General features: G+C 42.1%; 3 protein-coding genes across 8 annotated transcripts in view; 1 reads left to right on the forward strand and 2 right to left on the reverse strand.

Annotated features, from left to right (window-relative positions):
• Window positions 1-2359, reverse strand: part of LOC123997436 (single-stranded DNA-binding protein 3-like) — a 30326-nt gene extending 27967 nt beyond the window's left edge. For 2 of the 4 annotated variants that reach the window (XM_046301682.1, XM_046301672.1), the window contains exons 1-2: window positions 2223-2359; window positions 882-1059 (exon numbers count right to left, since the gene is read on the reverse strand). In XM_046301682.1, the coding sequence (XP_046157638.1) occupies window positions 882-1059; window positions 2223-2280 (236 nt within the window). In that variant the 5' untranslated portion in view covers window positions 2281-2359. The remainder of the gene's footprint in view (window positions 1-881; window positions 1060-2222) is intronic. The other 2 variants (XM_046301698.1, XM_046301691.1) reach the window with 1 other exon arrangement.
• On the forward strand, window positions 388-17590 carry acot11b (acyl-CoA thioesterase 11b). 3 transcript variants are annotated; one of them, XM_046301646.1, is made up of 16 exons: window positions 388-856; window positions 7501-7699; window positions 7942-8011; window positions 8170-8230; window positions 8559-8660; window positions 9126-9261; window positions 11125-11278; window positions 12545-12664; window positions 12942-13080; window positions 13303-13358; window positions 13636-13702; window positions 13879-13962; window positions 14327-14460; window positions 14642-14773; window positions 15027-15153; window positions 16120-17590. In XM_046301646.1, the coding sequence occupies exons 2-16, from the start codon at window positions 7510-7512 to the stop codon at window positions 16276-16278; spliced, it is 1731 nt and encodes a 576-aa protein (XP_046157602.1). In that variant the 5' UTR covers window positions 388-856; window positions 7501-7509; the 3' UTR covers window positions 16279-17590. The 3 variants fall into 3 exon arrangements, with proteins under 3 accessions (XP_046157602.1, XP_046157594.1, XP_046157612.1); XM_046301638.1 differs by lacking the exon at window positions 388-856 and adding an exon at window positions 6059-6351; XM_046301656.1 differs by lacking the exon at window positions 388-856 and adding an exon at window positions 6907-7054.
• lrriq3 (leucine rich repeats and IQ motif containing 3) lies at window positions 17486-24771 on the reverse strand. Its single transcript, XM_046299315.1, has 7 exons — window positions 24493-24771; window positions 23782-24105; window positions 23540-23670; window positions 22881-23019; window positions 22155-22290; window positions 21226-21955; window positions 17486-17927 (listed from the first exon to the last, which is right to left on the reverse strand). Exons 1-7 carry the CDS (start codon window positions 24769-24771, stop codon window positions 17756-17758), a joined length of 1911 nt encoding a protein of 636 aa, XP_046155271.1. The 3' UTR covers window positions 17486-17755.
• Between the last annotated feature and the right edge of the window lie 917 nt (window positions 24772-25688).

The following is a 25688-nucleotide window of genomic DNA, read 5'->3' on the forward strand; positions in this document are numbered from 1 at the left end:
ATAATATTATGGCATAAAAAGCAAATGTTTTAGAACTACATTTGAGTCTACTCTAAATTAGCCTCATTTGACTTTATTATAAAGCAGATAAATTAGCCTCGACACAAACGGTAGGCTTAATGTATGGGTGACTCCAGTCCTTGAGGGCCTGATTGATGTTGGGTGTTTGGTCTCTAAACAACTAAGATGCCTTGCACTTTGAGACACATGATCGACAGTTGAGTTGTGTAATAATTTGTCCAAACAGTTGCAGTTCCGTTTTGTAAGTAAATACGAGAGTTTCTATTGGACACATTTTTTGTAGGTCCCGCCCCATTTCGTTCGTTTCCGTTTCAGAAACGTTTTGCAACAGAATCGGCAGGATGAATACACCCCTAAATTTGAAGTCAGACGGTTTGCATGGACCACCGACTCCAAAGGGCCTTTTCGCACGATGGCTTTCCAAACACTTCAAATCGGAAACATTGTAACCAAGAAGAAAACGCGTAATTATAGGTCGATAAATGAGTGTTGGATCGTAGCGGCGAACTCAAACAAAGTAGTAACCAAAACACTGGTGGGAGCTACATTTTAATCAATTAATGTAACATACAATACGTAAAGCAAATTGGACGGTGCATTTGTTTAAGCTATTAATTTTTCCATAAACAAATATATAGTTTACAGACCCTTAATTGAAAATAAAAGCACCCATTTACGTGCAGTAATGAGGCCAAGGAAGAGCATAAAGCCGAAGTCAGAAACGGGAACGAATGGCGAGCAGACAAGGCGGTTCATTCAATTCCATCCTCCTCGGTAAGAGGAAATTCGCTGTCCGGCAAACCACAAAGCCGAGGTGGGGTATAATATGCATTAGGTAAGAAATATGTTTGAAAACTTACTTTTCCCGTGCTTGTCCATCCGACGGCACAGCGGACCCTTTGCCTTTAGGGAACATGGTTTTGTGAGGGTGAACGCCCGCCTTATCTTTCTCTATTTTCGCTATTTCATCTGTCAGACCATCAGTCTGCCACGGCCGCGACCCTCTCTCGCACTCCTTACTGCACTTCTCAACCGAGCCTGGTCAAGGAGAAGGGGATAGGGCTAAATTGAATGGCAACTATTTTCACCAATGAGCGTACAGGAATTCCATTTAGCCCTGCCTTAACGTTATGTCATGCTTTGCTGTTGCCAATTGGAGGTGGTTGTTCCAGTAGGACATCTACTTTACATATCCCAACGTTCATTATCATGCAAAGTAAGAATAAAAGGCACACTTTATTCAACATTGAGAGGTATCATCTAGACAAGCACTCCAGTTTCAGCCCTGCTATGACGACAATGTATTAAATTGTAAGTGATTATTGGAGCCCAAATTATACTTTTTCCATTGGACATGAGCAAAACAAAACATGTTTAGTGTATTTTCATTTTAGGCGAACGGGTTATGCCAATGTTAACCCATATTATATATCATTTCTGTGTTTGAAATGTCAGTCATAGACTATTGTGAAATGCAAAGGTTTTTTCCCCCGAAGTAGTTTAAACAATGTATCAATCAAATGTATTTATAAAGCCCTTCTTATATCAGCTGATATCTCAAAGTGCTGTACAGAAACCCAGCCTAAAACCCCAAACAGCAAGCAATGCAGGTGTAGAAGCACGGTGGCTAGGAAAATCTCCCTAGAAAGGCAGGAACCTAGGAAGAAACCTAGAGAGGAACCAGGCTATGTGGGTTGGCCAGTCCTCTTCTGGCTGTGCCAGGTGGAGATTAATAACATAACATGTCCAAGATGTTCAAATGTTCATAGCTGACCAGCAGGGTCAAATAATAATAGGTCTAGGCTACCACCTGTTTCCATCTAGTCTAATATTTTATAATTGACTATTCTGAACTGAAGTAGTAGCATCTTCCTCTTTAAGAAAACGGCAAGTAAAAAGAGACGCCTTATTGGTTGTTGATGTGGAATAGGTTCACGTGTTCTTAAAAGCTGTTGACTAACAAAGCACCCGTAGGTAAACAAGATACACGCTCTCACGCGTCTGGCTGAAAATTAGTTTTGTATCCTAAAACGAGCAATTCGAATGTCCTGATATCACATTGCTACCATTTGTATTGTCATTAGCCTTCTATTTTTGGTACTTTGCACATTAAAGGCTAGCCTACTGTAGCCTCACACACCATCGTTAAAAAAAATTGTCTTCTCATTTTATTTAAATCATATTAGACTCAAACTAGTTACCTGAAAGTATTTTTCTGGAGTTGTTTAACCTAGTTTTGTTCTCATTGACAACACACATCTTATTCCTGATCGACTGGTGAATTTATTTGAAACCAAATAGGCCTCCAGATATGACAATGCATTTCAACTCCGCGATAGCCGAGGTGCCAGTCACAGTTAGTTGATGGGGGGGTCTTGAAACCGTCAACAGACGAGGCTATAATGCTGCGTTCATAACCAACTGGGAGTGTGGTATTTACTACATGCATGGGAAAAAATTCAGCCCCTCCAACTGGGGCATTCAGCCCCTCCAACTGGAAATTACAAGTGGGAAACTTGTCATCACCTACTAAGGAAATTACCTTGATAACATTTTAGCAGTTAAATGCAACAGCAAACCTTCTTTATAAAAACAACTATTCATGTTTTTTGAACACTATCATTTGTTTAAAAGCATGATAGCTGTACTTTATCTTATGGTTGTTGCAGCTTGTTGGTCAATAGTCAATCGGCATTTCTCAACCAGTTCAAAGCACGTGAATGCATCCAACTGGTAATTACAACTTCACAACTCGGTGATTACCACCTTCCAACTTGGTTATGAACTAATCTTAACTTATTGGGGTAAATTGTGAGAGCTAGCTGGCACTCGTTCTGTAAATATTATGTAAAAAAACTATCTTGGCTCTCAACCTGTAACCTTAAATTCACCATAGACAAACTTTGTTACGGGGTTACGCCAAATTAAAATGTGATTCACGTTTTTTAAATTTTTATAACAAAATCATTCTTCACATTTTCAAACAGTACATTTATATTTTCCAACGGGACTATACATTTGGGTGTTTTTTCTCGCCCAAAATAACATTAAACTGTAATATTCATATGTGCAAAACAAGACATAAACCATCTAGTGTTCAGCGAAATAACAACACACTGTCAAATACAGGTAGCCTCGTCAAATAATTAACATCCAATCACATAAACCGTTTCTCTGTCGTGGAAAACCTTCACTCTTGCACAGACATTTAGAAACGAAACATGACCATTTGGAAAATAAGCCACGGAGCATTTTCAGCGAGAATAAAGACGACTTTTGAGTAGTAAGACAGTATAAAAGCAAGAGATACCATTAACAAGAAGGGTCGAGAAGTGTCTTATATGGTGAGCTACTGAGTGGCTAGGACAGGCAAGCCTCATTCTATTGTGGAGGACTTATTTCTTCCTGCTGCCGCGGATATGGCTGGGACAATGCTGGGGAAAAGGACAAAAACTATACAGACAAAGCATTCCTCAATCAACACTGTTTTACGACGCATCAGTGACATGGCAGGAGATGTTTTGAAACAATTACTGCTTCGCATACAAACTAGTGAATTATATGCGTTACAGCTGGATGAGTAAACAGATGTGGCGGGCCTGGCACAGCTCCTGGTATAGGTCTGTTACGTTTATGGGGGGGTCAATTAAGGAAGACCTCCTCTTTTGCAAACCAGGACAACATGAGAGGATATTTCTAAAATACTGGACAACTTTGTGACATTAAATGGACTTTGGTGGTCAAGATGTGTTGGTATCTGTACTGATGGCGCAAAAGCCATGACAGGGAGACATATTAGAGTGGTAACGTGCGTGCAAGCAGTTGCTCCCGATGCCATTTGGGTAAACTGCAGCATCCACCGAGAGGCTCTTGCTGCCAAGAGAATGCCGGACAGCTTGAAAGATGTTTTGGAAACTACAGTGAAAATTGTTAACTTTGTTAAAGCAAGGCCCCTGAACACTCAAGTATTTTCTGCATTATGTAATGATAAGGGCAGTGACCATGTAACGCTTTTACAACATGCAGAAGTGCACTGGTTATCAAGGAGGAAAGTATTGACATGTTTTTTTGAATTGAGAGACGAGCTTAAAGTTGTCTTTACTAACCATGATTTTCACTTATCTGACCTCTTGCATGATGATGACGTTTCTCACACGACTGGTCTATCTGGGTGTTTTTCTCTCCTGAATGATCTGAATCTAGGATTACAGGGACTCACCACAACTATATTTAATATGAGGGACAAAATTGAGGCTATGATTAAGAAGTTGGAGCTCTTTTCTGTCTGCATTAACAAGGACAACACACAGATCTTTCCATCATTGTATGTTTTTTTGTGCACATTGCAGAGTTATGTGCATCCTTTCAAGCATACCCTTCTCATTAACCTGTGGTGAGTTATTCACAATTTGTTATGAACAAATAAGGTTTTATATGTAAGATGGCTAAATAAAGAGCAAAATTATTGATTATTATTTGTGCCCTGGTACTATAAGAGCTTCCCACGAGCCGGGTTGTGACAAACTCTCACTCATTCTTATGTTTAATAAATGTATCGTATAGTGTGTGTGTGTGTGTGGCAGGCTTACATTGATGGCAAAAAACAACAGTGCGTTGACCTTGGTGCTAGAGGGGGTACGCAGCTGGAGGTTGAATGTTTGAATGGGTACAGGACTATAAAAAGTTTGGGAACCACTGCAGACTGAGTTATCTTTCAGGGGACCTTGTGGTATAGGCCTATACAGGGACGTAACTTTAGTTTTAGAAGTGTGGGGGGAGGGGGACATTTTTTAATCCAGTCGGATAAACACTCCAAACATCCTACCTGACCGCTCGGAAATGTACGCATGGTTCTAAAGCACACTGTTGCCTCGTTTTGTATCATATTCCAATGATAAAACTTGGGGGGACAGAAATTCAATTTCAGAATAGGGGGGATATTAGAATGGGGGGGGGTTAATAGTAATATATGGCACAGCTCTTGCAGTACATGGTCATTGGATAATCGCTAAGACTTCCCTGTTCACATTAGGTTGTGTATGTGGAACACTTTGAGAGGAATAGTGTTACCTCCCTTGGACAGAGGTTGGCACCAGTAGTATCTGCAGGGGCACTGGGTCGTGTACTGTACTTTATTTTCCCAATCAATTTTTGGTTTATTTCTCATTAGATGAACCGACTTGCCTGGTTAAATAAAACTCTTTGTTATATCAGGAAAAAATGAAAAAATATTCACATTCGAAATATGAATATTTTTTTCTGATATAACAAAGCTTTATTTAACCAGGCAAGTCGGTTAAGAACAAATTCTTATTTACAATGACACCTGCCCTGGCTACAGGTTTGGACCAATTGTGCACTGCCCTATGGGACTCCCAATCACCACTGCACCACTTGGGAGCGCATTAACATGTTTGTTGTTATATCTCAAACGGATCTTTGAAAATGATTCACAATTCAAAAGTGAATATTTCCATGAATCTAATGAGAAATGAACCTAGCCTACACCACAAGGTCCCCTGAAAGATAGAACCGCAGAGTATTTAGCCTACTATGAACGTTTTTACAATACTGCATGATGCTCCTCTGCCCAGTTTAAAAAACAATAACAAATACCCCAGTGGCGCTCTTTCATGCAGATCTCAGGTTTAAATATTTAAAACTGTTAATGGACCATTTCCACATTAAAGTTCCACCTTAAAAAGTGTCATTTAAATTGGTACCCCACGTCCAGCAACAGGAGGTGTGTCTGCTCTGTTTAGCGGCGTCATGCCACCAGTGATGTATATAAACCCTTGATTGCAGACGCTATGTATTGGTCGTTGAGTCTATGAAGCCGCCAGTCAGCCATATTGGCACTCCCTATTAGGAGCGGTCATCGGAATTCATGGAATTCTACCGTATTTCAATTAAATGTTTCAAGGACAAAATCACATGTATTTATTGGTAGTTTTTTTTTCTAGTGGGGACAGTAACAGTACTCTGAATTTTTTATTTTATTTTTATGTTTAGCTCACATAATATATTTTAAAGTATGCATTAAGGTAAATGTAATATAATAAACGTGTCAAAAACGAAACTAGACGTTAATAAATGCATTTCTATAGCTTCCAAAATCGTTTTGAGAACCCAGGAGGAGTACCAAGATGGCTGCGCGGTGGAATCAGTATTCCATGGTTTATATACATCATTGCATGCATGCCACACAGTTGTGTCCGGAGAATGAAGGAATTGGCAGAGAGTGGAGATTTACACGAGACTGAAAAGTTTTGTTTTGCTTATTCATTCATGCAAATGTGACCTGACCGTCTGCTGAAAAGTTCCCTTTGGGTAAGTCTATTTTATTGTCTTGGGAAATTATGTAAAACGTTTAAAGAGCGATTGCCAAGTCATTGTTTTTACTCTGTCACGTTTTACTCTGTCAATGTATTCCATCAGTGAGTGACTCATTCCACCACGCGTATAGCCTAGTAGTCTCATGAGTGTGAGATAATAACCGAATAACTGGACGAATCCCGTTTGTACATTAGACCAGTCAATTGGACGTCACTGCTACTGCTCCACTAAATCGTATGTCCGGTGAGCACGAGACAGGTGACCATTTCATTTGATCAGAGAGCTGGAACAGACAGTTGATAATATAAATAGACTAACTGCAACGTTCTATTTTAGCCGTAATAGACGAATACACTAGTCTATTCTTTGAATTGGATTAATTTCAACCAGATCTACAGTCTACAGTCAGCGAGTCTTTCGAGTTTCCTATCCAATTCACTAAGGGTATTATTATACAGCATTACACAGTGTTCTTCGAGGGAAAAACATGTTTTTAAGCAATCTGTCAGATGACAAACTGAGCTACAGATTTTTTCCCAAGTAAAGCACCTTCTTTTGTGAAGCACAATAACCATTTTGTTGGGGCATGAGTGTGCTGCTTGAGCGAAGTATTATTTGAAGGCACAAAAACAGGAGAAAATTGCAAAAAAAGAGGAACAACATGTTTAGTTTAATTGAGACGTGATTACTCCATTGTGTAAGTTATTTTGGTATTTCCATGAGACCCATTGCATAAACAAAGCATTTAGGGTGGGAATTGCCTCTTGTTCACCTATAGTCCTTCTGCGAGCCAAGTAGGCTTAGCTCAGACTGTGGAATAATCTGTTTTGTTCTGAATTATTTTTCCTTGTAACTAGATTAAGATTTCCTCGAATGTTATAAATAGGTTGCCACTAAGACCTTGGCATAATGAACTAATATAATCATTTATTCAAAGAGCTTGAATAACTACAATATTCTTTGTTTGTATTCTAAAACCAACCAAGCAGCACCTTTTTTAAAGAGGTGAAACGGTGTACAATAAATGGTTATAACACTATAAATTGTTATAACACCATGCATGACACACTAGATTGAGACTATCCCTTTCAAATACTGTAATAAACTTTAGCTTCTACTTTTCCCCTGTGTCCCGCTGTACAGTCCAGAGTCATGTCGTGTGAGAAGGGCGACGGAGACCCCATGGAGGATCCCCTCTTCATCTTGGAGAGTGGCGAGGTGTACAGGAACCCCACAGAGGTCAAGATGAGCCAGATCGTGATGCCCTGCCACGCCAACCACTGTGGAGAGCTCAGCGTAGGACAGCTGCTCAAGTGGATGGACTCCACAGCCTGCCTGTCTGGTGAGCGATGACCTTAACCTCATAGTATGACCTCTAAAGAAAAAGCGGTCCTTCTCAAGTCCCAACCTGGGGCTCTGGCCCAAAATAGTACACTTTTTGGAAATAAGGTGTAATTTGGGATGCAGCCTCTGACTGCAGCCCTCCGAGACGTAGCTTGAGATCAACAGCTATGGAGTCCTGTCAGCCGAGAAGGCACGTATGTACTGTACATATGATGTTTGTGGACCTCTATGTTGTCACAGCTGAAAGACATGCTGGGTCTCCCTGTATTACTGCCTCTGTTGACGACATCCACTTTGAGCACACTATAGGGTAAGTATTTCACTTCCTGAAACATAGTTTTTCAGTATATTTACAGTGACTTATAGCCTTTAGCCTAGCCACAGAAAGGAGGGGCTGGTGTTCTTCTGTTCACACTGTAACCACTGTCCAATGTTGATCATAGAAATGTTTGTTTATTTTTTACGCAGAGTCGGACAGGTTGTTAACATCAAGGCAAAAGTGAACAGAGCCTTCACATCCAGCATGGAGGTTTGTGGGGACACCATCTTTGTGTAGTAAATATTAAATCTATTGAACTTTTGTTTTGAAATCATTAATAATGTATATTGGGGAGAGAAATGATACACAATGCCATAATAGAGAATCCCTGTTTACAACCTGTGTTCTTTACTGTAGAATCTAGTCCCGTTTTAATTCACCAAATGGTAACCTATGCTCTGTGTTCAATGATATAAATGTACAATTAGTGAATAGAGGGCACCATGTGTGACGAGACCTTACTAATATATGTATGTAACAATATCTCTGACACTCTGCCTGGTGTCATCATATGATGCCATGTGGGCCCTATCCGCAGGTGGGCATCACGGTAAGCTGCGAGGACCTGTTCAGTAGCTGCCAGTGGAACGTGTGCAATGCCTTTGCCACCTTTGTGGCTCGACGTACCGAGGAGGGGAAGGTGAGGGCTGAAGAGTGAGGGGGCACCCATCTTGGTTTGACAGTGTTGGATGTATCAACCACATCAATATGTCATGCTTCAATAGGAGGACACACACAGTGTTGGATGTATCAACCACATCAATATGTCATGCTTCAATAGGAGGACACACACAGTGTTGGACGTATCAACCACATCAATATGTCATGCTTCAATAGGAGGACACACACAGTGTTGGACGTATCAACCACATCAATATGTCATGCTTCAATAGGAGGACACACACAGTGTTGGACGTATCAACCACATCAATATGTCATGCTTCAATAGGAGGACACACACAGTGTTGGACGTATCAACCACATCAATATGTCATGCTTCAATAGGAGGACACACACAGTGTTGGACGTATAAACCACATCAATATGTCATGCTTCAATAGGAGGACACACACAGTGTTGGGGTGTGTGTGTGTTTACGTTGCAGGTGCAGCTGAAGCAGGTGATTCCGCGGACGCAGACAGAGCAGATGGAGTACAGCATCGCGGCAGAGAGGAGGAGGATGAGACTGACTCATGCTGAGATCATCACAGACTTACTGAGCAGCAACACAGCTCAACTAGGTAATATACTGTCAACACACAGCTCAACTAGGTAATATACTGTCAACACACAGCTCAACTAGGTAGTATACTGTCAACACACCGCTCAACTAGGTATTATACTGTCAACACACAACTCAGCTAGGTAATATACTGTCAACACACAACTCAGCTAGGTAATATACTGTCAACACACAGCTCAACTAGGTAATATACTGTCAACACACAGCTCAACTAGGTAATATACTGTCAACACACAAATCAGCTAGGTAGTATACTGTCAACACACAGCTCAGCTAGGTAATATACTGTCAACACACAGCTCAGCTAGGTAATATACTGTCAACACACAGCTCAACTAGGTAATATACTGTCAACACACAGCTCAACTAGGTGATATACTGTCAACACACAGCTCAACTAGGTAGTATACTGTCAACGCACAGCTCAACTAGGTAGTATACTGTCAACGCACAGCTCAACTAGGTAGTGCACTGTCAACGCACAGCTCAACTAGGTAGTGCACTGTCAACGCACAGCTCAACTAGGTAGTGCACTGTCAACGCACAGCTCAACTAGGTAGTGCACTGTCAACGCACAGCTCAACTAGGTAGTGCACTGTCAACGCACAGCTCAACTAGTTAGTATACTGTCAACACACAGCTCAGCTAGGTAGTATACTGTCAACACACAGCTCGACACACACAGCTCAGCTAGGTAGTATACTGTCAACACACAGCTCAACACACACAGCTCAACTAGGTAGCATACTGTCAACACACAGCTCAACTAGGTAGCATACTGTCAACACACAGCTCAGCTAGGTAGCATACTGTCAACACACAGCTCAACTAGTTAGTATACTGTCAACACACAGCTCAACTAGTTAGTATACTGTCAACACACAGCTCAACTAGTTAGTATACTGTCAACACACAGCCCAACTAGGTAGTATACTGTCAACACACAGCTCAGCTAGGTAGTATACTGTCAACACACAGCTCAGCTAGGTAGTATACTGTCAACACACAGCTCAACACACACAGCTCAGCTAGGTAGTATACTGTCAACACACAGCTCAACACACACAGCTCAGCTAGGTAGTATACTGTCAACACACAGCTCAACTAGGCAGTATACTGTCAACACACAGCTCAGCTAGGTAGTATACTGTCAACACACACAGCTCAACTAGGTAATATACTGTCAACACACACAGCTCAACTAGGTAATATACTGTCAACACACAGCCCAACTAGGCAGTATACTGTCAACACACAGTCTCTGAATGACCTTGAGTGGTCCAGCCAGAGAAGAATGGGAGAAACTCCCCAAATACAGGTGTGCCAAGCTTGTAGCGTCATACCCAAGAAGACTAGAAGCTGTAATTGCTGCCAAATGTGTTTCAACAAAGTACTGAGTAAAGGGTCTGAATACTTATGTTAATGTGGTATTTCAGATTTTATTTTTTGCAACATTTTCTAAATGTTTTTGCTTTTGCTTCGTCATTATGGGGTATTGTGTGAAGATTGAGGGGTAAAAATGATTTAATCTATATTAGAATAAGGCTGTAACGTAACAAAATATGGAAAAAGTCGAGGGGTCTAAATATTTTCCGAATGCACCGTAAGTCCACAGGGCGGCAGGGGGTTAAGCGTGTTGGGCCAGTAACCGAAAAGTTGACGTAAATGTAGTTATAGCTTATAAGGTCCTAGTTATAGCTGAGAAGGCCCTATTTATAACCTTTACATGTCACAGGATACCACAGATGTCCAAGTCCCACTTATCTCTAATATGAAATGATATCAGTGGCAGTCACACCCGTGCCCAGCCTGGTGAAGAGCAGCATTACAGTCCAGTATGTGTCTTTGTGCGTGTCAACAGGAGAGTGTCAGGAATACCAGGGTGCGGTGTCAGCAGAGCGAACCCGGGTGGAGAGTGTGGAGCTGGTGCTGCCTCCCCATGCCAACCACCAGGTCAGCACCTTCGGGGGTCAGATCATGGCCTGGATGGAGAACGTGGCCACCATCGCAGCATGGTGAGTGTCTTGTCTGTAGCCTGTCCTTCTCATAGAGATAATGAGGTTTCTTATTGTGACAGAATATGGAGATAGTTAGTATATATTAAAGGCCCCATGCAGACGTCATTTCTGGGTAACAATTAAGTACCTTACTGTGATTGTCTTTCAATGAAAATTGTCAAAAAGAAACAAAAATATAAATTTCTCAAGCAAGAATTTTGCTTGGACTGTCTGAGTGGGGAGGGGGAAACTAAAAACTAGCTGTTATGGGTAGAGAGGGTCGGACCTCTTTCTTATTTGTCTATTAACTAGTTAACCGCATGCTGATGTCACTAGGCAGACTAAAAGCTCTTACTCTAAAAGGGCATTATCATCATTTGAACAGTATTATTCCAACCTCATATCACATTTTGACTGCACTGGGTCTTTTAATATACACTGAACAAAAATATAAACACAACATGTAAAGTGTTGGTCCCATGTTTCATGATCTGAAATAAAAGATCCCAGAAATGTTCCATAAGCACAAAAAGCTTATTTATTTTACATTTTGTGCACAAATATTTGTTTACATCCCAGTTAATGAGCATTACTCCTTTGCCAAAATAATCCATCCACCTGACAGGTGTGGCATATCAAGAAGCTTATTAAACAGCATGATCATTACACAGGTGCACATATTTTACATTTACATTTAAGTCATTTAGCAGACGCTCTTATCCAGAGCGACTTACAAATTGGTGCGTTCACCTTATGACATCCAGTGGAGCAGCCACTTTACAATAGTGCATCTAAATCTTTTAAGGGGGGGGGGGGTGAGAAGGATTACTTTATCCTATCCTAGGTATTCCTTAAAGAGGTGGGGTTTCAGGTGTCTCCGGAAGGCACCTTGTGCTTGGGACAATAAAAAACTTTAAAATGTGCAGTTTTGTCGCACAACACAATGCCACTGATGTCTCAAGTTTTGGGGGAGCGTTGCTGAGGAATATTTCTGTCTGGAATAAAGCTCTTTGTGGGAAACTCATTCTGATTGGCTGGGCCTGGCTCCCACCCATGGGTGCACCCCTGCCCAGTCATGTGAAATCCATAGGTTTCAATTGACTGAAAATCTTTGAAATTGTTCCATGATGCATTTTATATTTTTGTTCAGTGTATTTAGTAGAATGAGTAGATCTAAACCATGTTGACTTTTTTCTTCTGGAGAAGAAATGTGATAATGCTATTAGTCTAATATGCTCTCTTTCCTCCATTCTCTCTCGCTCTCATCTCACTCTTACTCTCTAGTCGTCTGTGTAACGCTCACCCCACTCTGAGGACCATAGACATGTTCCACTTCCGGGGCCCGTCTCACATCGGTGACCGGCTGGTGCTAAAGGCCATTGTTAACAATGCCTTCAAACACAGGTGAAACACAAGTCTTATTCATTAGGCACCAAACTGAAGAAAATTAGAACCGCTTGTTCTCAACCACTGTCCAATAACAACCGCCTGTTTTCGTTTCTGTTGAAAAACGTAGATTTTTTGTTGTTGCTACGGTGAGCCCCAATGAACTGAATGAACTCAATTTCAGCTTTGAGGGATATTTACTGGCAACAAACCAATGAATGGGAAACTGGTATGGCAACCTTTTATGTTTGTATGATATTAGTCTATGTAACCTATTTGTGCGTGTGTGTTCCAGTATGGAGGTGGGTGTATGTGCAGAGGCCTACCAGGGTGCGGGTGCGTTGCGGCACATCAACAGCGCCTTCATGACCTTTGAGGTGCTGGACAAGGACAGGAAGCCACGTACATTACCCCGGATACGACCCGAACCTGTGGTGAGTTCTGCAGATGACCTCAGAAGAACAGGCTGTTGGACCTGTGGAGTGTGTGTGTGAGAGAGAGACTGCATGCAAGAGTGTGTGTGTGTTTATGGAGGTCTATATTGAGAAATGCCATATGGTTGTTGAATTTGTAATGTTAAGAGATGCATGCGTCTGCTCATCCAATGTTGGTGTAGAACTGTGAAAGCCCATTTCACTTGTTTATTTAATTGTCAGGATGGGAAGAGACGCTATCAGGAGGCTATTGCTAGGAAGAAGATTCGTCTGGATAGGTGAGGAGATGAAAATCATCACAGTCCTATTCCCCATTTCTATCAGTGAGTGCAGGGGGTGTCAAACTCATTTTGCCCCTCCAGTAGATGAGCCCCCTCCCTTAAAAATCAATTATATACAGTATATCATTTTTTTTGCTAAGAAATCATGCCAGGCCACATTAAATTGGGCTGATTGAGTGATACCCCTGAATTAGTGTGTAAACAGTAAACCAAACTATTGAGTCAAAACACATTTTCATCTGTTTTGACATTACTATACACTGTCTGTTTACAGAAAGTACATAATCTCCTGCAAGCAAACGGAGGTTCCTCTGTCTGTGCCCTGGGACATCAGCAACCAGGTAACACACAAACACAAACTGACCACAACTTACTACTACTACTCCTAGATTAAATGTGTTGTTTTGGGGTTTGATAACAGATTTAACAGTCTACTGCCTCCCTGTGTACTGGCCTGTGCTTGTTTTGAAACAACAATCATTCTTCCGATTCTGAATCCAAACCTTATTTTCCCCAGATGTATCTCAGCTACAACAATGTGTCTGCACTGAAAATTATGGCTGCTCGAAGCAACTGGATGTTAAGCTCTGAGAAAAATAAGGTTAGTATTGCAAGTAGAAAAGGGTAAGAATATGATTGAACACCATTGATATTATTCATTAGAATGATGTTCAAGGATTGCATGTGTCCCCTCTCCTCCTCCCCACTGTCTAATCAAATCATTACTTTCTAATGCACAGTCATAGTTGCACCCCCCCGAATTCGGCCCACACGTTGATTTGATTAAGTTGGGACTGGGAGGAAGGAATGTGCAACAAGTCAACCGTCTTTCTTAAAGGAGCTCGCTACATAAAACATTCCACTAAATGTCAATAATATGTCATAGTAAAGGAATAGGCTCTGCTTTAACCTGTAAAAATCCTATATTCATGGTTTAACCCCCCTCCTTCCTGATCTGTTCCAAGGTCAGTCTGTACACGCTGGAGGAGAACCAGATACTGTGTTTTAAAGTGGAGACTCATGTCACTGTCCCTGCTGAACAAGCGTTCCATCTGCTCTCAGACCTGCGCAGGAGACATGAGTGGGACAGGCATTACCAGTGGGTATCACATTCACAACTGACGTAGTCACAACAGTCACAGCTAGTCGGAACACAGCCACAAGTGGTCACAACCATTCACAAAGTAGTTACTATAATCCTTTTGATATCCGATATCCAATCTACATTTGGATTGAAACCTCAATTTCACAGTGTGTCTTTTCCCTTTCGTCCTATGTAGAAAATGTGATGTGATCATCCAGGCAGATGAGGATGACACTATCTACCGCGTGGCCACTCCGTGTGTCAGTAAGGGGGGGAAGGGCCAGGACTTCATCCTTCTGGCCTCTAGGAGGAAGCCCTGTGACTCCAGGTAACGCGGCCTGTCTGTCATCCATCAGCATCCTGACTTCACCAATATGCTTTATGTTTTGCTTGGTCTTTGTTCCCCAATGACTCAACAATCCTTCCTACTTTCCAATGGCACTGCATTCTTTTCATGTTCTCTCTTCACCATAACTTACCCGGGTCTGGTTGTGTCCCACAGTACTGTATCTATCAACCTGCCAAATTCCACATCTTTATCACGCTTTAATGGCGCGATCCACCTCTTCTGTCCACCTCAGGGACCCGTACCTGATTGCCCTGCGCTCTGTCACCCTGCCGACCCACCCTGCCACTGAGGACTACACCCGGGGTGAGGTGCTCTGTGCCGGCTTCAGTATCTGGGAGGAGTCCAATGCTGTCACCAAGGTGGGGCAATGGGGCTCTTCGCTAGCTAAGCGAAAAGCTTGCCTGGTCCAAAATCTGTTTGTGCTGTAAAGCCGACTTCTATGGTCATTGTCATGTCAAACATGACAGCAACCGTAGTTGGTAAGACAGTAGAAGCAGATCTGGGACCAGCTAGCTCAGTGATTTTCTTCATCCCACAGTGTATACACCTTATCCTGTAAGCTGAGTGTAGAAAGAAGTGCAAGCTTTCCACCCACCCTCTTCGGAGGACAAAAATAAATGTTGTTTTTACATCTTTTTCTTTTGTCGGCTTTACATACACATTTTACATACATCATACTTTTTATATTTTTCTACAGTAGTTACATAGCAAGAATATAGAAATTTGATATTTTGATATACATTACATCTAGATAGATGATAAACTCAGCAAAAAAAGAAACATCCCTTTTTCAGGACCCTGTCTTTCAAATATAATTAGTAAAAATCCAAGTAACTTCACATATCTTCATTGTAAAGGGTTTAAACACTGTTTCTCATGCTTGTTCAATGAACCATAAACAAATCATGAACATGTGCCTGGAACGGTCGTTAAGACACTAACAGCTTACAGACGGTAGACAATTAAGGTCACTGTTATGAAAACTTAGGATACTCAAGAGGCCTTTCTACGGACTCTGAAAAACACCAAAAGAAAGATGCCCAGGGTCCCTGCTCATCTTTGTTCACAGACACATTATTCAAGTTCTGTTAGTCACATGGCTGTGGAACTTGTTCAGTTTATGCCTGTTGGTGAATCTTGTTATGTTCATAAAAATATTTCCACATGTTACGTTTGCTGAAAATAAACGCAGTTGACAGACAGGACGTTTCTTTTTTTGCTGAGTTTAATACTTCTACATTATACATGTTTTCAGTCATAAATATTATAGAACATGTGCTTTTTGTTTTCTTTTTGGACCACATTGTCCCTGTGTTTTACCTCAGATCTCCTACTACAACCAAGCCACACCAGGAGTCCTCCCTTACATCTCCAACGACATTGCAGGCCTTTCCTCCAGCTTCTACGGCACCTTCCACTCCTGCAACAAGTACCTGGAGGAGAACAGAGACAGCCTGGTCGTCCTGCCCCCCTCTGACCTGTGACCGAATGGTTTCATCATGCTGGCCCAGCACCTCCTACCCCATGGGGAGGCAGGGTAGCCTAGTGGTTAGACCAGCAACCGAAAGGTTGCAAGTTCAAATCCCAGAGCTGACCAAGGTACAAATCTGTCATTCTGCTCCTGAACAGGCAGTTAACCCACTGTTCCTAGGCAGTCATTGAAAATAAGAATTTGTTCTTAACTGACTTGCCTAGTTAAATAAAGGTCAAATAAAAAAATCCACCCCTCTCCTCTTTAGGAGATACAGTTCTGGGATACCCCCTCTTGATCTCAACTGCCAAGGAAATCAGAAGTTATGCATTTCTCAAATGTGGGATTAGTCAAAGGACTTTTAGTTGTTACTGGTATTACTGTCTTTGATGTGATATTCCAGTGTACATTTTCTACACTACAGGTTACTTACTTATTGCAGTTGGGCTCTGTATTAAATGTTAGGTCTTATCTGGGCAATACTACAGTTAGTAGCCCTATGCACATGAGAAGTATGCAAGTTGGTTTGTTATGCTACAGTTAGGCTCCCGAGTGGCGCAGCAGTCTAAGGCACTGCATCTCAGTGCAAGAGGCATCACTACAGTCCCTGGTTCGATTCCAGGATGTTTCACACCCGGCCGTGATTGGGAGTCCCATAGGGCGGTGCATAATTGGCCCAGCATCGTCCGGGTTTGGCTAGAGTAGGTCAACATTGTAAATACGATATTTTTCCTAACTGACTTGCCTAGTTAAATACTCTTAGACTGCCAGAACTTTTAGACTGCCTGGTCCCAGTTTGGCATGACAATGACCATGGCAATGACTTGGCTATACAGCACAAACATATCTGGGACCAGGCTATTTAGACCAAATATTTTTAAAATGTGCAATACTACGCTCTGTAATAAATGTTAGATCTTATCTGGGCATTTAAACAGTTAGTAGACCTATGAACGTGAGACATGGTTTGTTATGCTGCAGTTGAGTCTGACATGCTTGTACATGTTCTGCCTTGTCTCTAGCTACTGAACTGTGGGTAAAAAAGCAGACTAGTTCATGCCTGAGCATTTACATGCAGCTTGTTTTAAAATACTGGTAGGATATGTCCTACCTCATTGAATCATGTTCGTAATCAACCTTTCAAATCTGTAGTCAAGATGTACATTAACTGTAATTTTGATTTGAGAGACTAATCTCAGAGACAAATGGTTAGCTTAAAAATAAAAACAGATGTGGACAATGGCTAAGTATTTCAATATGAGTAGACATCATGAGGTGAATGAATTTCTGTGATTTCACTCAAACAATAAACACTAAAGACCTTGGTTTGACCTCTCTTGTTCATCTTCCCAGAATCCTCACATTCCTTACTCCTTGTGGTTTCATAAACAGAATTAAAGATAAACAAATAGCCCCCCCCAAAAAAACGTTCATAGCATTAAACTTTTGAGAAGCATGGTGGAGGGATACAGGGGGACCAGAGGTGGTGATCAGGCAGTCTGGTTGACCGGTACAGGATGCAGGACCTCCATCTTGGCATGGCTGGCCTTCACACTGGCCACTCTCTCCTGGGCTTGGAGGAGTTGGTTGGTGTTCTTCGTGGCCAGATAAGTGTCTCTGTTCACTCTGGATGTAATGGCCTCCTCCTTTAGAGACTGTTGCCTGTAATACGTAACAGCAAACACGAGAATGGTCCAACTTTAACTTCCAAGGCTTTATGAAGCCTTCATAAACCATTTATAACACATTCATAGATGCCTCAATTATCAATAATCATGCCATGCTAAATAGTACCTTCGGGAAAGTATTCAGACCCCTTGACTTTTTCCACATTTTGTTACTTCACAGCCCTATTCTAAAATGTATTAAATATTTTTTTCCCTCAGCAATCTACACACAATACCAATATTGACAAAGCGAAAACAGGTTTTTAGGAGAATTTTTTTTAATAAGTATTCAGACCCTTTGCTATGAGACTTGAAATTGAGCTCAGGTACATCCTGATCATCCTTGAGATGTTTCTACAACTTACAGTGCCTTGCGAAAGTATTCGGCCCCCTTGAACTTTGCAACCTGCTGCCACATTTCAGGCTTCAAACATAAAGATATAAAACTGTATTTTTTTTGTGAAGAATCAACAACAAGTGGGACACAATCATGAAGTGGAACGACATTTATTGGATATTTCAAACTTTTTTTAACAAATCAAAAACTGAAAAATTGGGCGTGCAAAATTATTCAGCCCCCTCAAGTTAATACTTTGTAGCGCCACCTTTTGCTGCGATTACAGCTGTAAGTTGCTTGGGGTATGTCTCTATCAGTTTTGCACATCGAGAGACTGACATTTTTTCCCATTCCTCCAAACAGCTCGAGCTCAGTGAGGTTGGATGGAGAGCATTTGTGAACAGCAGTTTTCAGTTCTTTCCACAGATTCTCGATTGGATTCAGGTCTGGACTTTGACTTGGCCATTCTAACACCTGGATATGTTTATTTTTGAACCATTCCATTGTAGATTTTGCTTTATGTTTTGGATCATTGTCTTGTTGGAAGACAAATCTCCGTCCCAGTCTCAGGTCTTTTGCAGACCATCAGGTTTTCTTCCAGAATGGTCCTGTATTTGGCTCCATCCATCTTCCCATCAATTTTAACCATCTTTCCTGTCCCTGCTGAAGAAAAGAAGGCCCAAACCATGATGCTGCCACCACCATGTTTGACAGTGGGGATGGTGTGTTCAGGGTGATGAGCTGTGTTGCTTTTATGCCAAACATAACGTTTTGCATTGTTGCCAAAAAGTTCAATTTTGGTTTCATCTGACCAGAGCACCTTCTTCCACATGTTTGGTGTGTCTCCCAGGTGGCTTTTGGCAAACTTTAAATGACACTTTTTATGAATATCTTTAAGAAATGGCTTTCTTCTTGCCACTCTTCCATAAAGGCCAGATTTGTGCAATATACGACTGATTGTTGTCCTATGGACAGAGTCTCCCACCTCAGCTGTAGATCTCTGCAGTTCATCCAGAGTGATCATGGGCCTCTTGGCTGCATCTCTGATCAGTCTTCTCCTTGTATGAGCTGAAAGTTTAGAGGGACGGCCAGGTCTTGGTAGATTTGCAGTGGTCTGATACTCCTTCCATTTCAATATTATCGCTTGCACAGTGCTCTTTGGGATGTTTAAAACTTGGGAAATCTTTTTGTATCCAAATCCGGCTTTAAACTTCTTCACAACAGTATCTCGGACCTGCCTGGTGTGTTCCTTGTTCTTCATGATGCTCTCTGCACTTTTAACGGACCTCTGAGACTATCACAGTGCAGGTGCATTTATACGGAGACTTGATTACACACAGGTGGATTGTATTTATCATCATTAGTCATTTAGGTCAACATTGGATTATTCAGAGATCCTCACTGAACTTCTGTAGAGTTTTCTGCACTGAAAGTAAAGGGGCTGAATAATTTTGCACGCCCAATTTTTCAGTTTTTGATTTGTTAAAAAAGTTTGAAATATCCAATAAATGTCGTTCCACTTCATGATTGTGTCCCACTTGTTGTTGATTCTTAACAAAAAAATACAGTTTTATATCTTTATGTTTGAAGCCTGAAATGTGGCAAAAGGTCGCAAAGTTCAAGGGGGCCGAATACTTTCGCAAGGCACTGTAATTGGAGTCCACCTGTGGTAAATTCAATTGATTGGACATGATTTGGAAAGGCACACACCTGTCTATATAAGGTCCCACAGTTGACAGTGCATGTCAGAGCAAAACACCAAGCCATGAGGTCGCAGGAATTATCTGTAGAGGTCAGAGTGGCCTCCATCATTCTTAAATGGAAGAACCACCAAGATTTCCTAGAGCTGGCCGCCCAGCCATACTGAGCAATCTGGAGAGGAGGGCCTTGGTCAGGGAGGTGACCAAGAACCCAATGGTCACTCTGACAGAGTTCTAGAGTTCCTTTGTGGAGATGGTTGTCCTTCTGGAAGGTTCTCATCTCTGCAGCACTCCACCAATCAGGCCTTTATGGTAGAGTGGCCAAATAGAAGCCACTCCACAGTAAAAGGCACATGACAACCTGGTCTGATGAAACCAAGATTGAGCTCTTTGGCCTGAATGCCAAGCGTCACATCTGGAGGAAACCTGGAACCATCCCTATGGTGAAACATGTTAGTGGCAGCATCATGTTGTGGGGAGGTTTTTCAGTGGCAGGTACTGAGACTAGTCAGGATAGAGGCAAAGATGAACAGAGCAAAGTACATAGAGAGCCTTGATGAAAACCTGCTCCATAGCACTCAGGACCTCAGACTGGGGCGAAGGCTCACCTTCCAACAACCCTAAGCACACAGCTAAGACAACGTAGTAGTGGCTTCAGGACAAGTATCAATGTCCTTGAGTGGCCTGGACTTGAACCCGATCTAACATCTCTGGAGAGACCTGAAAATAGCTGTGCAGCGACGCTTCCCATCCAACCTGACAGAGTTTGAGAGGATCTGCAGAGAAAAATGGGAGAAGCTCCCCAAATGCAGGTGTGCCAAGCTTGTAGCGTCATATTCAAGAAGACTCAAGGCTGTAATCACTGCCAAAGGTGCTTCAACAAAGTACCGAGTAAAGGGTCTGAATGTAAATGTGATATTTCAGTTTGATTTTTTTCAGAAATTAGCAAAAATTTCTAAACCTGTTTTTGCTTGGGTAGTGTGTGTAGATTGAGGGTAAAAATGATTTAATCAATTTTGAAATAAGGCAGTAACGTAACAAAATGTGTAAAAAGTAAAGGGGTCTGAATACTTTCCCAATGCACTGTAGGTGGTAAAAAAAAAGGGTCTGTTATAACATGTATATATTATTATTCTACATTTCACATGAAGCAGCTACAGTATTTAGGCATTATAAAGGGTTTTAAAATCATACTGAATGACAATAATAAGATTGAGGTAAGTTTAGAGGTGATCCTCTTGCTGACCCTACAGTACCTGTCCTCTATGCATCCCATTTTGAGTTCCCTCTGAATCCGGGACTGCTGCCTGCTGCTGGCAACCATGACACTCCTCTCCTGCTGTGTGTGACTCTGCCTCTGCCGCACAGCATGCCTGTTGACCGTCTTGGACAGGAAGGCATGCTGCCTGCTGAAGGCGACAACCATGGCCCGTTCCGATGCACGCCTCCTCTTCTCCTCCAGGAACACAGCGTGTCTCTGCCTGACCTCCTGCACCTCCCTGTCCCGGCTAGCTCTCAGCAGGGCCAGGGCCTCCTCCACCTCCTCCTGCTCCTTCTCTCTCACCTGGAGCACTACCTCCCTACGGGCCTCCAGGAGGCCGTGGCGTTGGCCCTGGGCGCCCTCCCTCCGAGCCTGGGAATGGGCCACCTGCTTGGCCCTCCTCTGCAGGGCCTCGGCCTGCTCCCTCATCCGGTAGGCCCGCTGGATCACCTGGAAGGGGGCTAGGCTGATGGAGCCAAGGCAGCGACCCATCAGACGCTTCTCGGCATTGATCAGGGGTGGTCGAGGTTGGGGCCGCTTGGGTGGCTCGGGACGCTGTGTGTGGAACAGGCGCATGGCGCTGCGGATGTCCCGTCCCCCCTGTTGCCGGGAGATGAGCATGTTGCTGACAGGCTCGACCTGGTGGACCAGAGCCTTGAAGCCGATGAGGCGGAAACACATTTTCCCAAGCTTCTCTTCATAGAACTCCTCTGCAGCAGTGAAGTCTGATCAGAGACAGACAAGATCAACACAAATGTACTCTAATAACAACACTATTGTGATGATTAGAATGGTCATACTGGATGGATTCTAATGTTACTCTTACATCTACATACCAAATGGCACCCTATCCCCTATATAAGTCCTTGGTCAAAAGTAGTGCACTATATAGGGAATAGTGTGCCATTTGAGATGCAATCCTACCTCTTTTCGCCTCACTATGCTTGGCTCTGTTGGACCTCATGGTCTTACTGTTCTGAAGGGTGTTATGCGGAGGACTGATGTCTTTCTGTTTCTTGGCCTCTAAAGACGCCTGGCTTGTCACCACCTCTTGTATAACCTGTCAAACAGGGAAAAAAACACTTCTTTAGTTCACATGTAATTACATATATTGCATGGGGAAATGCATGGGAAAACGCATGGGGAAACGAAAATAGCTGTCAGAAAAACATGTTAACTTTTTACCTCTGGGCTACCAGCCTGCACCAATTTCTTCAGATTGACATACAATCTCTTGATTTTCGCATCTTGTTCCTTGTGCCTCTGGAAAACGTTCTCAGATCATGACAAATGTTGTTTACTAAAACAGAAACTCTACAAATATTATCAGATGTTTGCCTAGTTGTTTATTTTTTAAATGGTTTCACAATGACGGTATTCATATACCTTATACATGACCCTTTTCATCCATGTCTGCAAATTAAAGTGGAATAATGGAGGCCATATAAACTCGATTGAGTGGGTGTTTCATTCTAGGAGTATCAAGTGTCTTAAAGTAGGAGTACTGATCTACGATCAGGTTCCCCCTGTCCATGTAATCTTATTTATTATGATCTAAAAGGCAAAACGGATCCTAGATCAGCATTCCCACTCGGAGCCGGTTGACACAGCTACATTGCAGGGTGTAATGGAATTATTGGGGGTCCAAACCTGCAGGTGCTGTTTAGCTGTGCACTCTTTGACCCATGTCTCTCCCTGGGTCTGTTGACTGTCTGTCTCCACAGAGGGGATGGGGGACAGATGGACTCTGATGCTGAACCTCTCCTGTCTCGGCACAGCAGGGACAAGTCTGACAGAATAAAAACAGATAACATTTCAGTGAAACACCATGACACAGAATACACAAGGAAAGAGAGGTGATTGTGTGCGGTCAATGAGCTATAGGAAAATGATTTCCTACATGAGGCTTTGGTTTCCTATATAAATCAATTCTTTAAAGGGATAATCAGAAGTTGAAACAATAAGTTTTCTCCGCGCCACTGTTTTGGTAAAAAGCTGAGGGATGGGACTGGAAAAATGTAATTACACTCAAAGGACTGACCATCAATGATCTAAAAATTAAAGAGAATTAACCATGTTTTGAGGCTATACAGTGTTTGTTTACATTTACTTTGTTTAAAAACATTGGAGTAAAACAAGCTAATATTTGGGGTTCTGATGGGGTGCGACAGTTCTATTCTTCAAGAATCAATGGGTACATATCATTAATTTATAAGTCAAAATATTGATGTAGCAACTGCTGATTGCCCCTTTTATGGAATACTTGTGTCAATTTTCATTGAACAGTATGGCAACATTAAATGCTTTACCCAAGCCTTTTTCTGGTCAGATGTCCCCTGATCCATCGTTGGATGATCAACGTTGGAGAATAAACGGACTGGATCCTATTGACCTCTGATATAATCTTATGGATTGCTCTCATTTCACTCTGATAAGGCCCCTGGATGAGACAATTTCAATGTTTATGGGAAAATGATGGAGGAAACACCATGGATATAACATGGGAAACACATTTCAAATGACATCAAGGAGCACAAGAAGGCCTACAAACCATCTTAGCTGCTGGATAGAGGTTCAAGTAAAAATGATGACAGAGGGTTTTGAAATGCAGAGGGAGGATCCAGTTTTCAATGATCTCCTCGTCAGAGACCACAAAGTTATCCAGAGCCTTCAATGACCAGATGCTGTTGATGATGCAGTGTCTGTAGTTTCCTTTTAGGCTGAGCGGTGTGTCGTAGAGGGTCAATGCTGTGAGGTTAGGACAGCCTGACAACCCCTCAATGTTCTTTCTAGTCCCAATGTTGTTGTCATGGAGATGGAGCAGCTGGAGTCGTCTCAGGCTGTCCCAGAACACTACGCCGGGGAGTTGGGTTATCTGAAAGACAGATGGAATACATCTATCTAGCTCTGGTCCAGGGCTTTACTGTCCATTCCTCTATTAATGAGTTGCAGTAGCACCCTAGACCAGAGCTAGACTACATCATGCTCACATTTCATATTCTGAATGAAAGGCATCTGCAAAATTCCAAACAAAGAGAGCAAGATATAGTATTAACCATGATGTTTAGTATGATACAGCATATAAATGGTTTTACTACAATCAGATACAGACAGTATCAATCAGGTATATCAAAGGAACAAGATATACCACTCAAATCAAGTCAATTGAGTCATATCTAGGTCTCCCTCAGAAATAGATATTTTGATATCATTGGGATTTCCTGGTTATGTAAAGTTAAGGCCTTAATTAAGTAAAAGGTACCTGATTTCCTTTAAGATCCAACTTCACTATATGCACACATGCGATGAGAGCATCTATCGTGGATATAAAATTGTCTGCCAAGATGCATACTCTTAGTGACCTGCAGCTTCCCACATTATCCAGGTTTTTCAGCAGTAAGCAGCTCAGATTGACCATAACAACCTGTTGAGGGTCAGTCTCTTTCTCCACTAGGTCCAAACCTGGTCCCTGCCCATGGCTTAATATAAGGGACTCCGAGCAGGTCACTAGGTATTTCCTTTGGGCATCAAGTGAATCCATTTCTTCAGTGGTCTTCACATTTTCCCTCTGATCTGAAGAGGCATATTACACAGGCTAGTGGTCATAATACAATAGTAGCCTAGCCACATTTGTTTTTAAAAAACGGAACAAAATTCATAATACTTAAAGTTAGCACGTAGAACATAGGATCATGAGTTGATTGTAAAATATTTTGCTATTTCATATGTGAATTTTGCTCACTCTTGCAGTGCTGCGGTCTCTGTGAACTGCAAGGTTTTCATGTTGTCATGGATACAGTTAATATGTACATTTGCGCTGTGCGGAAGCGTCAGACAGAAAGCATGGTGTGTTGACCGTGCGTTTCTCGCTTTGCTGTCATCCGAATAAAATAGCTGTTATCATAAACTTTTGGCCAATGTCGATATCGACAACTGTAAATAAGACGGGGTTATTGGCTATTTAAACGTCTGAAAGAAACGAACGAATGACTAAATGTTGGAAATTAATGTTCATCTGAATGTAGGCTATGAATTGGATTGCATTTATCATTGAACATTTAGCACACACATTTCTACAATCATCACAAATTGGGGCCTGAGCCCTGAGAGCCTGAGGTTCGCTGGAGACACATCGAGTTGTCGTCTGTGGAATGCCTGTATGTTCTCTGTGTGCCCGGATATGCTTGACTCGTTCTCCTCGACTCTGGCGGCGTTGCAGGCACTGCAGCCGGGCGTATCCACTGTCCCACTGCCCCTTGGCACCAAGCTGAGGTCTCTACAGGAGGCCCTGCAATCTAAACACCTGGAGAAGATGCTCAAGTATAGGAAGAGACTCATGGAGGACGTGGAGAAGAAGAAAGGGAGCTGACTCTGAACTATAGTGATAACTATGCTAATATTGCTTCTAATACCGTTGTTCCTTTATAATCATGATAGGAATTGTTCTGTGTTAAATTG

Source organism: Oncorhynchus gorbuscha, linkage group LG02 (assembly GCF_021184085.1).
Source record: "Oncorhynchus gorbuscha isolate QuinsamMale2020 ecotype Even-year linkage group LG02, OgorEven_v1.0, whole genome shotgun sequence".
In the NCBI taxonomy this organism is placed as follows: domain Eukaryota; kingdom Metazoa; phylum Chordata; class Actinopteri; order Salmoniformes; family Salmonidae; genus Oncorhynchus; species Oncorhynchus gorbuscha.